Consider the following 16270-nt stretch of genomic DNA (forward strand, 5'->3'; position numbering starts at 1 on the left):
AACAGCAACAAAAATAGGGAAAAAGAAAAATTAATTCTTTAGATAACATGATCTTGATGGTTCCTTGAAGAGACAATGCCCTGAAACTGATGAAATTATAAAACTGAAATGACATTCCTAGTTCGAACAATTAGCCTAGAATGTCCATGTCATCAATCACAGAGAAACAGACTACTCTGAGAAAGATTCATAGCACACAAGAATCCCAAAGGACTCTACACTCAAGTGATTTCAAACTTGAATAAATCTAAACCACTGTGGTTATTATGAAGATAAGCATTTCACTTTTAATCATGTGATTCATAGTTCAGTCAGTTTATGTTCATTTAAACATTAGAAGCTAGTTTCTAAGAGAGCACACTTCAATTCCATTGGTATACATATATAGAGCATTATATAAAAAAGAGGAATGTCTCTCTTATATGAATTCATGGAATTAATAAACATACAAAAAGTACCAAGGTATGCTTTCAAAATAAAACATTCAACTTTTCTTGGTATCAATGAGAAACCACAGATGGTGCTGGCGTTCATAGGTTGCCTGAGGTATTCCAGTTTTACCAGCAAACAGACTTTGGAGGGAAAAAATCTTAATGGTTACAAGCACATAGCAAAGCACTGCAAATACCAGCAACCACTCATACACACGCAAACACACACACCCTTTGTGTACATTGTACAAACACACACATCAACCACAAATCTACCAACTTTTATCAATAGCTGCCATGTAGTGACAGTGTTGAAATGATCTTTATGTTACACAAAAGTTTTTCTGGAAAGTTCAACAAGCAACGACATGGCTATTCAAACACCACCTCTATGCCCTTGATTCAGGCATCATACCATAACATGTGAGCTCAAGATGTTAGAAATGTCTGGAATATGTATTAAATAGCATTACATAGGCACAATATAGTCCGTTGGTGTGAATCATACATGCTTTCAACACACATTATTTTTCCTTCTCCATGCAAAGTGCACAAAGTCTCAGGAAAACCAACACAAGATGATGGAGGTAATCTGGCAATTCATCCTGTCTCTATGAAAGTCTTTTGGTATTGCCTCTTGTCTAAAAACCTGGCTGGTTTTAATAGGTGCAGTCCATATCTCTCTCTATGGCATCTTGTACTACCTCTTTTTCTGCTTCAAGTGATGCTTCCCACGAAGAAGTTTGATGGTTTTCTCTTCAGCACTACATGGTTCCAATATCGGGAAAAATGATAATGATGATGATGATGATGATGATGATGACGATGATGATGAAGATGAGAGAGAGAGAGAGAGAGAGAGAGAGAGAGGGAGGGGGAGGATATAGAGATACTGATTAAAATTCACAGTGCTATGAGTCTTAAAGGCATTATTTACCATTTGCAGATGAAACAGAAACCCAGCTTCAGTGCTTCAAATTAGTTCTAAAATGTGTGTTAGGGATAGAAATAATCAATCATGTAAAAATTTAAATTCATATTTTAATCAATGCTAAGTATTGTTAAATTTACAAAATGTGAATGGTTGTGTGATAGAACTGAACTAGTCATATGCATCAAATGTGATATCTTGAACATCTTTTTAAATCACCGCTCCCAAAGGTAAACAGGACACTTAAACATTCCTATTAAAGATCCTTCATGGGGACCATACATACATACATAACTCATGAATGAATAATTCTGCACTCCCATGATTTTCTGAATTAACTCAGTTTGGGGCATGTGAGGCTTTACCCCTGGCCTGCCATGGAGACCACTGAACAATTTACACAACACTAAATTCCCTGTCTTTAAGAAGGATGCCAACTGAATTTGGTATCTGGATGTCAGGTACTGGATGACAAAATTATGAAAAGCAGTTAAGGCAAGTACATAAAAGTTAAAACATGTACACTGTGCATTCAGCTGCTTGCATGGCTTTCAAAATAAGAGAGTGAAGTCCAGTGATCATGAGTTTTATCTTCCAGTCTCAAATGTTCTGGCAATGTTTCAAGAGTCATTGCACCCACATGTCTATGAAGCAACTTTTTACCAAAAAAGTTGCATATACGCCAGAGTTGTAATTTAATCTTTACTGCTAGTGGAAATGATCAATATAATGTCTTATGTGGTGGATAAGAAATACCTGTCTGCCAAAATTAGCAAATTATGAAGGAAACAGCGAGAGGCTCTCATACATGATGCTAGAGGCCATTTCTACCAGAAATGTTCGTCTATCTGTGAGATTACTAGTGTAACTCATAATCACAGAATACTTCCCATGAAGAAAATCTTATCCTAAACCTAAGAACTCACCTCCCTGGTCGTATGATAGAGAACCGACCTATCTCTGAAAGGTCAATGACCGTTGAACCTTTCCTGGCCTCTTCTGAGTCACTTAGGATGCCTCCATCAAAAACCAGATCTATCTTGGACCACAGCTCTTCAAATTCCTAGGAAGAATTTGAACAAGCAAAAGCAACCATCACAGTACATCAGAATATCTAAAGAACAGTATGAAATGTAGTAGGCAAGATCTACTAAGATAAATGTGAAGGTACTTCATTACCATTACCTTCAGCATTTTTGTTAAAGCAAATCAAAATTCTTGCATCTTTCACTATCACTTGCATGTTACTGACAGTGGGCCAATGGTGTGGATTACTTCTTGTTACAGTCAGTGAACCCAACCAAGGATCGTTTACTGCTATGGAGAGTCTTTCTACCCTGTTCATAATTTACTCTTGCTAAAATTCAGAGGGAGCCCACACTGTAAACTGCTTACTGCTACTGGTAGTGAACACATACTTTGGACTGCTCACTGCTACTGGCTGTGAACTCACACTGTAGACCACCCACTGCTGATGACAGTACGCTCAAACTGTGGCTTGTTTAATCATACTAACAGTAAACCCATACTGTGGACAGCTTACTGCTACTGCCAGTAAACTCACACTGTGAATTATTTAAAGGCATTATTTACCATTTGCAGATGAAATAAAAACCTGGTATTAGTGCTTCAAAATAGTTCTAAAATGTGAGTTACGGATAGAAACAACCAATGTAAAAATTTGAATGTGTATGATTAGTGTTAAGTAATGTTGAATATTTAGAATGTGAACAATGGTTATAATAAAAATGTTACCAGACTAAACTGTCTACAGTTACGGTTATTGAGAAAAATAGTGATATCTCCTTATATTCTAGGTTTTATTGCAAAATTTGTACATCGTACGCTGGTAGGATGTTTTATGATACAACTGACCTACACATATTCATCACATGTGATATCTCAAATATTTTTGAAATCATTACTCTCAATGGTAAACATGACCTTTAAAAACATTGGGCGTCTGCTGTGGATTGCTCACCTGTACTGACAGAGTGCTTCTCTCTGCTGAGAGGTTAGCACTGGTCAGGGCAATAGGTTCTCCCACTGATGTAGCCAACTGCTGTATGAAAGGATAATTTGGAATACGAACTCCAATCAGGTCAGTGGCAAGATTGAAGTCAGGATTCAACTCGGGTCTTCTTCTGAAGACTAGAGTCACTGGTCCAGGAAGGAGGTCTCGAAGGACATCATCTGTGACAGTGACATAGCTCCACCTGGTGAACGACCACAATGCACACAGGAAAATTAATAACACATACTGTAGAACAATTAGCAATGTGTTTAATAAGCATCATCAATGCCATGATGTCAGTAAATAGTTATTAGAATGCAAGCTATACTGAAAAAGAAAAAAAAAAGTGAATTTATTTTGAGTCATTCCAGCAATGAATAGCCTAGCATTTTTCCCTGGAACACTCTTCATTTCTCTGACAAAGTTCATAAGGGCTGAATACAACATATGAATACAACAGTCACATGTAGGACAACTAGGAAAACTGTGTTAACTGCTTACTGGCACTACAACTGTCTGTTTCATATCACACAGAGATTGTTGTAGGAAGTGCATTTCATTCACAGATTTTATCATTGATGGCAAGGTACCTGTCTGAAAACACTGCAATTTGTTTTTAGCCCAGTGGCATGCAAGCCTACACTGTCTGACTAGGATTACCATAATTTGTAGTAACTATGATGTATGAAGAAGATAATAAGCAGCCAAAAATTTACTGAATTCCTGCAGTTACTGAGTTCCTCCTGGTCTGATTTGAGCTACATTTGTATAACTTGTGGGGTAATTTTAAGTTTGGGCACAGAAAATTTTAATGTTTGATAGAATTCATGATGATAAAGACTTGACCAATATCCACTACTTCACCAGTCTCGTAGCCTTCATATGATGGCTTGTGCTCAAACCAGTCAGACCACCATTACCAGACATGCTTTAGTTATTACCTCAAGTTACCTCAGTAACAAAGGTCATAAAAGCAGTCATATTATTTGAGATTATGTGTGTGGGTTGAAAATCCAAAAATTGTGAAGGTGACACAAAGCTTAACACCAAAGAGGTACAATGCATAGTACTACAGTGATCCAGATTAAATAAACAGTATTTCAATTTATATTACAACAGGCAGGGTCACAAGCTCAAATACAGACTTCAGTACAATGAGTTGATATTCTGAATACATAATGTAAATTTTGGTTTCATCAACACCTCAATTATGTCAGCCACTTATCCTTGACTGATATAGAATTGTAGACTTTTTTTTTTTAATATTTTACTTATTTCTTGCCTGAACTGAATTGCCTTCTTAGTAGAGGGTCTTAAAAATTATCTACAAACTGTACATGTAAGGACAATCTAGTAACTGCAAGTGTATAACCCAGTTACTGCAAAGTCATCAGAAGACAAGACAAGATGATCATACTGTGGTAATTTGATGACCTCCTGGTTATAGCTCAGGGCATTCACTCACATTATGTGTGTTCTATGTAAAACATTAACTTAAAATAATATGGGCAGAAGCTTTCTTCATTCACTTGGCTGAAGACGAAAATAAACTGCCATGTGATGTGACTTCACTTTTTTCTAAAAATTTAATCCAAGTCTACACTTAAAAATGGGCTACTCACCTGTGAATGTCCTCAATACAGCTGACCGATATGGCAATAGGCTTCTGTCCATTCCTCCCCTTGATTTCATACAACTTCTCAACTGCTGCAGTATTCTGAGCAAGAGCTGCAACCCCATAGATTGTGTCTGTTGGCACTGATATGACATTTCCACTTAGCAGACTGTTTGCTGCTAAAGCAACAGCTCCAGCGAGACAGTCGGGATTGTTTCCTTCAATAGAAGACAAACAAAACCTAAATTTAAAATATGTAAAGCAAACTGACTACAAACATGCTACAAACCCAACCTACATTGTATGGAGAGTGAGCTACATGTACTTCAAGACCTACTACTTTATATACAAATATATTGCAAATCCAAACTAGAACTATCACTCATTGTGATTAATATACCCCCACCCACAACTGAGGGAATTAGCTCTACCAGGATTATTTTTTTTTTTTTTTACTTTTTAATGAAAAAAAAAATTACTATGGCAATGCACTGTTCAACAGTGAATAAATGCATCGCTCACTGTTAGTCACATGTCCCACATCTCAAGTCAAGTGCTCAAGAACCGAGTGAGAAAGATAAATAAACTGATGATTTCTATGGTTTTTATTAAAAATTGTGTAACCATAGCAACACAATGTTGGCCATTAAGAAAAAAAACAATGAAGTTTGCGCAACTATATATCATAGCCGTCACACGTGCCAAATTTCAAGCCAAATGCTAATAGGATGAGGGGCTTAGTTGAATTCATAATATTAGTGTATCATTTTCATTCAAAACATACTGTTACTATGGCAACACATTTTCCACACTGACAAAAGATTTTTTGCACATCTAGGTAATGTAGGGGTAACATGTGCCAAATTTGAAGTCAAAATGCTTTTAACAGAGAGAGTTAGGAGAATTGAAATGTTTGTATGATTTTCATTCAAAATGCACTGTTACCATGGCAACACATTGTTCAACAATGATGAAATATAAAGTTTGCATATTTCTGTACTATAATGGTTACATGTGCCAAATTTCAAGTCAAATGCTCAAAGACTGAGGGAGTTATCTGAATCCACAATATTTGTGTATTATTTTCATTCAAACTATGCTGTTACCATGGAAACACAATGATCAACAATGACAAAAGGTTAAGTTTGCACATCTACGTACCACAGTGGTCAGGTGTGCCAAATTCAAGCTAAATGCTCAAAGACTGAGGTAGTTACCTGAATCCACAATATTTTTGTATGCATTTTAGTGAAAAGATGCTGTTACCATGGCAACGTATTGTTCATCACTGACAAAAGATTAAGTTTGCACATCTCTATGCTATAGTGGTTGCATGTACCAAATTTCAAGCCAAATGCGAAAGGAGTGCGGGAGTTAACTGAATCCATGATATCTTTGTATGATTTTCATTAAAAATATGCTGTTACCATGGCAACACATTGATCGACACTGTCGAAAGATTATGTTTACACATCTACGTACCACAGTGGTCATGTGTGCCAAATTTCTAGCTAAATGCTCAAAGACTAAAGGAAGTTAGTTGAATCCACAATATTTTTGTTTCCATTTTCGTGAAAAGATGCTGTTACCATGGCAACGTATTGTTCATCACTGACGAAAGATTAAGTTTGCACATCTATATGCTATACTGGTTGCATGTGCCAAATTTCAAGCCAAATGCTCAAAGAGTGAGGGAGTTAACTAAATCTACGATATTTCTGTATGATTTTCATTGAAAATATGCCGTTACCATGGCAACACATTGATCGACACTAACGAAAGATTATGTTTACACATCTATGTACCACAGTGGTCAGGTGTGCCAAATTTCTTGCTAAATGCTCGAAGACTAAAGGAAGTTAGCTGAATCCACAATATTTTTGTATGTTTTTTGGTTTAAAAAAAGCTGTTACCATGGCAACACATTGCTCACCACTGATGAAAGATTAAGTTTGCACAACTCTATACTATAGTGGTCATGTGTGCCAAATTTCAAGTCAAATGCTCTAAGACTGAGAGAGTTAACTGAATCCACAATATTTTCGTATGATTTTCATTCAAACTATGCCGTTACCATGGCAACACATTGATCAACAATGACGAAAGAGTAAGTATGCACATCTACGTACCATAGTGGTCACACGTGCCAATTTTCAAGCCAAATGCTTAAAAACTGAAGGAGTTAAGCTAATCCACACATTTTTGTATTCATGATTGGTTAAAAAAACTGCTGTTACCATGGTAACAGATTTATTAACACACACATCAAAGGTGTTTTTGCACAAATATACATTACATTGATTGCTTGTCCCAAATTCAAACTGAATTGCTACAAAACTGAGAGAGTAGTGCAATCCACAACATTTTGTAAGATTTTTATGAAAATCTTCCGTTGCCATGGCAACGCATTATGAAATACTCATGAAAAAGGTGTCTTGCACATCTGCCTGTGACAGCGGTCACACATGCCAAATTTGAAGTTAATTGCTCAAAAAATGAGAAAGTAGTTCGATCCACAAGTTTTTATGAAAATATGCTGTTGCCATGGCAACGCATTATGCGATACTAATGAAAAAGGTGTCTTGCACATCTACCTTTGATAGCAGTCACACATGCCAAATTTGGGGTCAATTGCTCAAAAAATGAGAGAGGAGTTCGATCCACAACATTTTGTAAGATTTTTTTTTTAAATTTGCCGTTGCCATGGCAACGCATTATGCAATACTAACGAAAAAGGTGTCTTGCACATCTCCCTTTGATAGTGGTCACACATGCTAAATTCGGGGTTAATTGCTAAAAACATGAGAGAGTAGTTTGATCCACAAGTTTTTACGAAAATAACCCGTTGCCATGGCAACGCATTATGCGATACTAACGAAAAAGGTGTCTTGCACATCTACCTTTGGTAGTGGTCACACATGCCAAATTTGGGGTCAATTGCTCAAAAAATGAGAGAGGAGTTCGACCCACAAGATTTTGCAACGGACCGACTGCCCGACTGCCCGCCCGCCCGACCGACCGACCGGCCAACCGACCGGCCACCCAACCTCAGAGTGATTCCTATATACCCCCCCTACACACTATGTGTGGGTGGGGGTATAAATATCAGAATAAGTTTCTGAAGTCAAGGATTAAACTGTTTCTTCCAAATTTCTCTGAGAGCCTTCAATGCCCCCCAAAAGATTCTTTTGCCAGTCAAAGGTTGGCAATCTATCAGTGCAAAGCAGTCAAGCAGTATGTACAGTACAATGTAGTCCCATTTCATGGGCAACTGCATGTGCCATCAAACACAAAATGTTGTCTGGATCTGAGATTATGACTACAGCGCATGCTGATGGGTTCGCAAACTCTTTTGTTACACTTTCAGGACCGTATCAAAGGGTCAGCGAAAGACAGTAGTAAGCTCAGCCTGAATTACATGTACATCTTCATATGAGTACTATACCAAAGTGTGCACTACAATGATGGAAAAAAGTGAATTACCGGTAGACCCCCCTCCCCCCCCCAAAAAAAAAAAAAAAAAAAAATGCATGCTTTGCAGTTTTGATGCAGAAAAGAATAGATATTGATAGAAGAAACTCTGATCTTTTCATCAAAGTCATTTCAGGTCAGCATTACACAAATAAACATAAATTTCGGCCACAAATGTAGACACTCCTGTCGACATTTTGAAAATCTGGCATCAAGTTCCAGTACGGAGCAGGTTAAAGGGGATGGCTAGCAACTAATCAGTGGAGATCAGAGGGAATCAGTGGGAATGCTGGGGGATGATTGTTCCAATTCTTGTGGGATTCATTTAAGAGTACATATCTATTGTTGTGTGAAAATGATTTGCTTCAGAACGGTCTAATATTCAAGTACCGGTAATGTGCAGTTTAAGGCCCTATCACTGTACAGGCATGCTAACCCGGAAACATTAAACTGCACATTGTTTGAATATGAGACCATTCTGAATCAAATGATTTTCACACAACAATAGATACAGTACCGGTATAATGTACTCTTAAATGAATCCCACAATCACCATCCCCCCATCACACAATAGGCTAAGCTTACATGCATGGCTGAAGAGTACACATCTTCTATACACACCCTCAATGGAGAGATTTAAAGACTGTTGTGCTAAATACTGTTAGTAGGTTTATGGAGCAAGACTCGTCAGTAAACATTCTCTGAATTCAAAGATTCATCTTAAAGCTTCAGACTAGCCCAAATGACAGTTAGAAAACCAAGATCCAGGTACAATGGTGTACATGTACATTGTAAGTTTTAATTGATGTCAGTGATTATGTATTCAGGAATATGGACAGCGGGAAATTGATGTAGGTTTGGTATACCTAGACATAAGGAAAGCTTTCGACTCCGTGGATCATGGCCTGTTATTACACAAACTACGTACCGGTACATATGGTATAGGTGATAACGCAATATCACGGTTCAAATCATATTTGATACATCGGAAACAATGTACAATGATCCATGGGGAAAAAAATCTGATACACTGGCTCTCAAATCAGGAGAACCGCAGGGTTCTATTTTAGGACCCCTGCTCTTCACGCTTTTTGTTTATGACCTACCCTCTGTTGTCAAACACAGCAAAATCATTCTGTATGCAGATGACACTGCTATTATGTATAGCGCTTCGAGTCCCAAAGAATTAGAGACTGTATTGAATGATGATCTAAGGCAAGTAGAGTCGTCGTTTCACACTCAGCACTGAAAACACAAAGTTTTTTTAGTCGGCACCCCACAAAGAGTAAATGGTATCAGGGAAGACATATTCAGATTGAAAGTGTGTGTCGATAGAACATGTGAAGACAGTCAAATATCTTGGTGTTTGGTTGGATCAACACTTGACCTGGAATGAACATGTTGCCCAGGTATCTGCCAAAATTGCTTACAGGCTAGCTTTGCTCCGTAGAGTAAGAAAGTATTTGACTGTAGAGAGCGCTAAGCATATTAGCAAATGCTCTGATATTATCTTACTATGATTACTGCTCAAGTGTGTGGACAAACTCAAGTCAAAGAATAAAGGATATTCTTATAAAGCAACACAAACAAACAGCAAGAATAGATGTTCACACGTCTAAAATGGATAGATATGGAGAAGAGATGGAAATTTCAGAAAGGAAAACTTATGTTTGACATTCTGAATGATTCTGGCTGTATATCTGCAGAGTATGTTTTCAGCTGCCATGAGTGTACATCGATACAGTACGAGAAATGCTCAAAGTAGAGGTTTAGTTGTACCCAAAGTAAAAACTGAAAGTGGCAGAAAGGCATTTTCTTTTGATGGCGCAATACTTTGGAATAGTTTTCCAAGTGAAGTGAGAAATGCTCAAACAAAGCAAACATTTGTACTCAGTTTCTGAAAAGTCGGCAATATTAAGATGCTGTATTGGTGATTATCATACATTTGATAATTTGGTATATGTTTTTTGTTTTTTGTTTGTTTGCTTTTTTTCACAAGCAATGTTGTTTTGATAATGCCATACCTTTTTATTTGAAGATCATGCAAAAAATGCATTTTTTTTTCTCTGAGCTCACATATTTTTTGAGCACACATGTGCTTTCTATGGTATGTACAAGTTTGTAGGAATGCAGACCCACCTTTTGTAGTTGTCGGAGAGTATGTGCTGTGGTGACAGGTTTTGTTTTGTTTTTCTTTTCTTTTCTCTTCTTTTCTTTTCTCTTTTTTTTTTTCTTTCTCTGTTTTGAAGGTCATTCAAATTGCCAGTGGATGAGATAGGCTTTCTGGTTAACTGTTGTACAATGTGTTGCCATGGTAACAGTATAATTTGAATGAAAAATCATGTAAAAAATTATGGATTTTGTTAACTCATATATGAGTTTTGAGTATTTGGTTTGAAATTTGGCATATGTGATTATTATGATTTAGATGTTTACAATTTTGTTATGTTATAGTTGAAAAGTGTGTTGCCATGTTAACAACATTATTTGAATGAAAATTATAGAATAATACTGCTTTTTTTTAGTTTTTTGAGTATTTGATTTGAAATTTAGGATATGATATGATCCATGATATCATACTTGTGTATAATTTCTTTTTCATGTTATATATTGTGTTACCATGGCAACAGCGTTTTCACTGACAAACACAGAAATTACCGATATATTTATTTTTCTCAGATTATGAGCATTCGACAAGAGATATGATATACAGCTGTATATAACGTGAATGTCAGTGGGCAGTGCATTCTTATTTTCTTATTCAATGTTGAGTAATATATTGTTATGTAAATAAGTTTGTTATTAGTAAAATAAGATGGTTGCTGGTTGGGTTCACTTTTTTCCGCTTTGGATGGGGGTATTTATCACTTTCAGTGACAGTTTTAATTTTTGATGAAATTTATGGTTAATTATTTGGTTATGATAGATACGTAGGCCCACCATGTTATCATTGCTTGTTTGACTAGTAAGTGTGTGATTGTCAGTGTATAGTTATTGTGTGACTGTATGTAGGGGACTCGGTGGAAAAATTGTACTTGTCCACTTACAGTGTGTTCAATTTGATGTAAACCTGTCTGTTTTGTCAACTGTAATGTTTGTTTGTGCAGGGCCCCCAGTAAGAACAGTACCTGCCTACTGATGGGGCTACCCTGTTGAAAAAAGACTGAATAGATAGATAAATAAATAAATAAATATCTCACAGAATTGCACAAAATCCCGAAATATTTCACCTTGAAAAGGCCCCAGAATATGGTCACCGCAACCAGTATTCGGTCACGCGATGTGCATGTTCAAAGTCAATGCGTGTTCAAGGCAGCTGAAAAATGCGCGTGCGCGCTACCCTGTTGGCGCAAAATTGCATCGGGGACGTTGCGACGACCATTGGTGACCGAATACTGGGGCGTCGGCATGCGCACCCGTATTCAACCCTTGTACATAGAGACACTGTATCGGCATGTACGGAAATTTTGTTTTTCTTTTGCGTTTATGAGGATACCATTACACTCCAAGCATGCGATAAGCAAAAAATCCCGCAAGAGAACGGCATATTTCTCGATTTTTAGTGCTTTTTCGGCGAACCATACTCTTTGACTGGGCCTTATCCGCGCAGATTCCTCACTTTTGACGGTAAAATTTGGGATTTTGGAGGGCTTTTTGGAGGGGGCTAAGGGAGTTTCCTGTTGTGAATGAGTGTGCAAGTATGTGAATTGATGTGATTTGCATGTGTTGTGACATTTGAACTTACTGGCTGGTGGCTACGCTACTGATAAGTGACTGAATATATTTACCGGTACCTGACCGAATACTGGTGCCCTTACCCTAACGTATTAGATACTGTTTAATAATATGAGTGTTTTAGGCTCTGGCTGGCCCTTAGCCTGACCAGACTGGCACAGCACAGCAGTCTGACATGCATTAGTGTTTCAACGTTTCAACGTTAACACTCACCTACAGCGTATTTTCCTGATGGTTGAGTTGAATTCGGCGTTTTGTTAGTATCCAGACCTTATTGTTGGAATTTTTCGGAGTAGATCGTGTGGTGGCATCTTTTCCTTCGAGAGCTTCACAAAATCAACACACTATCACGCATGCGCAACCAGAAGTGGCTGCGTTTTACGTACGCCCATGCGCCCGTGCGTTTTATGTATTACGTAAAGCTTATCTAAGTTAGTATTGGCCTACCTTGTTCATCACGCGCGCCGGCAATGATTTGACCTTTTTTAGTCGGGGTCATCCGACTATCTCATCACTTCAGCCCCGACTACCTACGTTGTTGTATACGAGAGTGAATGCCATTCAAATAACACGCAGATGAGGAGTGAAGCAATACGGACGTTTACAGACCTGATTTTAGCCACAGATTTCGGTGAGTTTTTGACGTAATTAAACAAAAAATCGCATACCGATTATTGAATGATTATCATAGATTACGATAATTCCTCATATTTTAGTTTTCCACGATTAATAAAGATATTCATGAAGGAAATGCACACCCACCGCTGAAACATAACAACGTCTGCGAAGGAATAGACGTGCAGCCGCTGTCGCGAAGCGACAGCAGCTGCGTGTAGTTAGCTGGCCCTTAACCCCGTCGCGGGGCGCTGTAACACAGTAACAGCGCCCCGAAGCATCGCATGCGATTTTTAGGAAGTACTGCGACGCGTACAATTCTGTCACAAACTCATCGTTCAAAACGACACATGGATTCGCAACAAAAAGCCACATGTTGTAATACCATAATGTTGAATATTATAGCCGACTATGTATTACTCACCATTACCTCCGAAAACAAGAGAAATCGCTATCATCTTTGCTGGAACCCCACTCGACACTATCGACACTGCCGCTCGCCATTTTGAAAATATCACGTAAGTAAACTGATCTGGGCATGCGCAAATGAATATTCATGTTTACGTCATCTGCCATATATGTACATGTACAATGTTGCTCGTAGTTCTCGGACCATTCATAGCTATCAGTATCATCATCATGGAGTTCAAAGATGCTCTCAAGGAATTAGAGGAGGAGGCTGGAATTAAGTTTAAAGAGGAGCAGGTAGAAATAATGGAAAGCACAGTGAAACAGAAGGACACCTTAATGATATTGCCAACTGGGTTTGGCAAGAGCGTTTGTTTTGGTTTCCATCACCAAATCTTGGATAAAGTGAGTATACAATGGCATCAATAAGTACAGTGAAAGTAGCAAACTGAAGCCATGCAGGGTACTAGTAATGATTAGATATTTCAAATCATGATAATAATAATCATTATATCATTATCATAATCTTATATAATTTATCAAGCAAGGCAGGTTCTGATGACATATTAATAATATTAAAATATTGATCAATTAAAAAAGCATGGTTATGAGATAAGGAAAAATGATTATTGATTGAACACGAATAGAAAGGCTTAAAAAAGCCATTGCCGGATCAAGCAAGACAGCATCAAAAGAATAAAAATGTGTGAATGGGGTCTACAATTTATCTTTCATAGCAATAGGCCTACTGATTAGACATTTATCATCTTACAGTTTAACAATTTGACAAGTTTAACTATTCATGAGAATGAGTACTAGGGACATGACATAATAATTTAGTGCTTATTTTATTCCTAATGCAAATGAGAAGGAAGAGAATAAGTGTATGAATATGCTTGTACATTACCATCACTAATACATAAAAGGTGTAATCACACACTCGTATGTATAAATAACAATATCAATATGAAGCTATAATTGAGTGTATAGTGTTATTAGATATAGTGTCGATAATAGTGCAAAAAAAAAAAAAGACACTAAATGTTTTGAAAATGACATAGGGAGCAGTGGAATACAATCCCCATGACCATATGGATGGATCTGAAAGGGTTAATTTCTAGTTTTTCATTAACCAATCCATCATACCTTTAAGATGAAAGCCAGTCTAAAACTTCATCTATATTTCATGAGAATGAAAAAAAAAATCCAGGAGAACACTGCAAAAATGATAAAATCAGATTTAAAAAAAAAAGGAAGTTATGACATTCTGATATAAAAATTTCGGAAGACACTTCTTGTCCTGTTGCTATGAATGAATGAATGAATGAATGAAGAAAATGAAGGACTACTCAGAGTCAACTTTATTGATCTTGTAATCACAGTACATAGAAATTTAGCTTCCAGTTCATCCAACTTGTACACACAAATAATCATTAAACACACATGCGTGCAGACACACACACACAATCAAACAGCAAGTGAAATGCCCGAAAGAAAAAGACAGGAAAGGATTCCCATACGGTGGAAGTCTTTGAAAAAAGAAAGGTCTCTTCAATAAATAATCAAACAATCCTGAAACATTGAAAATAAACAAGACATGTATGTACAGTAACAGAAGTGTATTCAAATCAAATCACAGCAGATAATAAACATGAAGCAAAAATGAATATGAGTCCCCAAGAAGCAGAGCTTGTGAGTGGAGCCCATTGTGAATGTACAACATTTTACAGTGTGAAAGGAAACTTGATTTATAGATGAGACATCTGGGACATTGCCCCTGCAGACTGGGAAAAAACAAACAAAGAAACAAACGTACCCTCTATCATGAAAATCACCTGTTATTTTCTTAATCCGTCAAATCTCCAGATGTTCATTATGTGTGCACTTCCTTTATTGCAAATAAATAATGAACCACACATTCGAAATTAATAAGTGCCGGTAGGCCCGATAGTAAATCAGCGCCCAGCATGCATTCTTTTTTGTTACGTCTCATGAATATTCATTTCAGTTCTCAGCGAGCCGTCCGGTTTTTTTCCACACGCATACATTGCGTATTATAGTATGTGCTACGTTTTATCCATATTCGCGCATGCGCTGTGTAAGTCGTACCACAATACGAAATGCGGTAGGACTATAAAAACCCTCGGATAAACTCTTTCACTGGGCTCTCAAAACAGATCATATTGTAAATCGACTTCGCCTGCTGTGATTGTAAGTATCTTATCTAAGAGTAAGGCTACTAATTTCAGTGTAAAACCCTGTATTTTGGTCTCTGGTCACCGAAATGCTAAGCCATATCAGGTGCTTCTGTGACAGGTATAGGCTTGCTGTGCGACCCCTTTACGGTACGTATTTGTCCGTATGGGGTCGCTGCTGCGGTTAGCTGGCCCTGTGCTGTGGCTGCCCAAGCTGAGCCTGAGTAGAGGTGCAGGTGTGCTAAATTAACCCCCACACCCTACACCTACTGTACTTAAGTATAGTCTGATAGTTTTAGATCTAGAATGGTCTAGAGAGACAGATGAGAAAGATCCGTCTGCCCATGTCCGGAGTCTTCTTTTAATTTGTTTGACGTTATCGCTCTCCTCCGCGGAGACTGAGTCTGGCTTCACGCTAACGTCAAAAAAATAAAAGACTCCTCCGGACAGACGGATCTTTCTGTCTACTGATGTGCATGCTGACGAGGCCCAGACACACAACACCATGAACACAGAGCAGAGAGCTCAGATCATGAGACGAGAGGCTAGCGCCAGTAGCGGCTCGTAGAACTTATTTACTTACACGTAACTCAATACCTGGGACTGCAGTCTACACGCGTCTACTCCACAACAAGCTGCACTACCAATACTCACCAAGTTGAATAACATTAGCCATCTTCTTGTATATGCCAGCGTGGTTTCCACACGACGAACGGGACAATGCACGCAGAGCACTGATAAAAACCATGAATTATAGAAATAACTACTCCCTGTCCCAGTTACATTGGAGCATAAAATGTCGCTGTATAATGAGTATTTCGCAGTCTTGCATCATTGATAATGCATCATATAGAA

General features: G+C 37.8%; 1 protein-coding gene across 1 annotated transcript; it reads right to left on the reverse strand.

The window, feature by feature from the left end:
* Window positions 1–528: 528 nt before the first annotated feature.
* Window positions 529–16217, reverse strand: LOC140242771 (threonylcarbamoyl-AMP synthase-like). The gene is made up of 5 exons (XM_072322531.1): window positions 16070–16217; window positions 4999–5209; window positions 3344–3578; window positions 2289–2425; window positions 529–1195 (listed from the first exon to the last, which is right to left on the reverse strand). Exons 1-5 carry the CDS (start codon window positions 16161–16163, stop codon window positions 1132–1134), a joined length of 741 nt encoding a protein of 246 aa, XP_072178632.1. The 5' UTR covers window positions 16164–16217; the 3' UTR covers window positions 529–1131.
* Between the last annotated feature and the right edge of the window lie 53 nt (window positions 16218–16270).

The sequence above is a fragment of the Diadema setosum genome, chromosome 19 (assembly GCF_964275005.1).
Source record: "Diadema setosum chromosome 19, eeDiaSeto1, whole genome shotgun sequence".
NCBI classification, from domain to species: Eukaryota; Metazoa; Echinodermata; class Echinoidea; order Diadematoida; family Diadematidae; genus Diadema; species Diadema setosum.

Excerpts from the sequence above, each read along its gene's own strand:
- LOC140242771 (XM_072322531.1), bottom strand. The coding sequence starts at position 16,163 with ATGGTTTTTATCAGTGCTCTGCGTGCATTGTCCCGTTCGTCGTGTGGA. Across the intron at positions 5,210-16,069 it reads GGCTAATGTTATTCAACTTG|GAAACAATCCCGACTGTCTC; the intron begins GTGAGTATTGGT and ends CTTCTATTGAAG. Across the intron at positions 2,426-3,343 it reads GAAGCACTCTGTCAGTACAG|GAATTTGAAGAGCTGTGGTC; the intron begins GTGAGCAATCCA and ends AATTCTTCCTAG.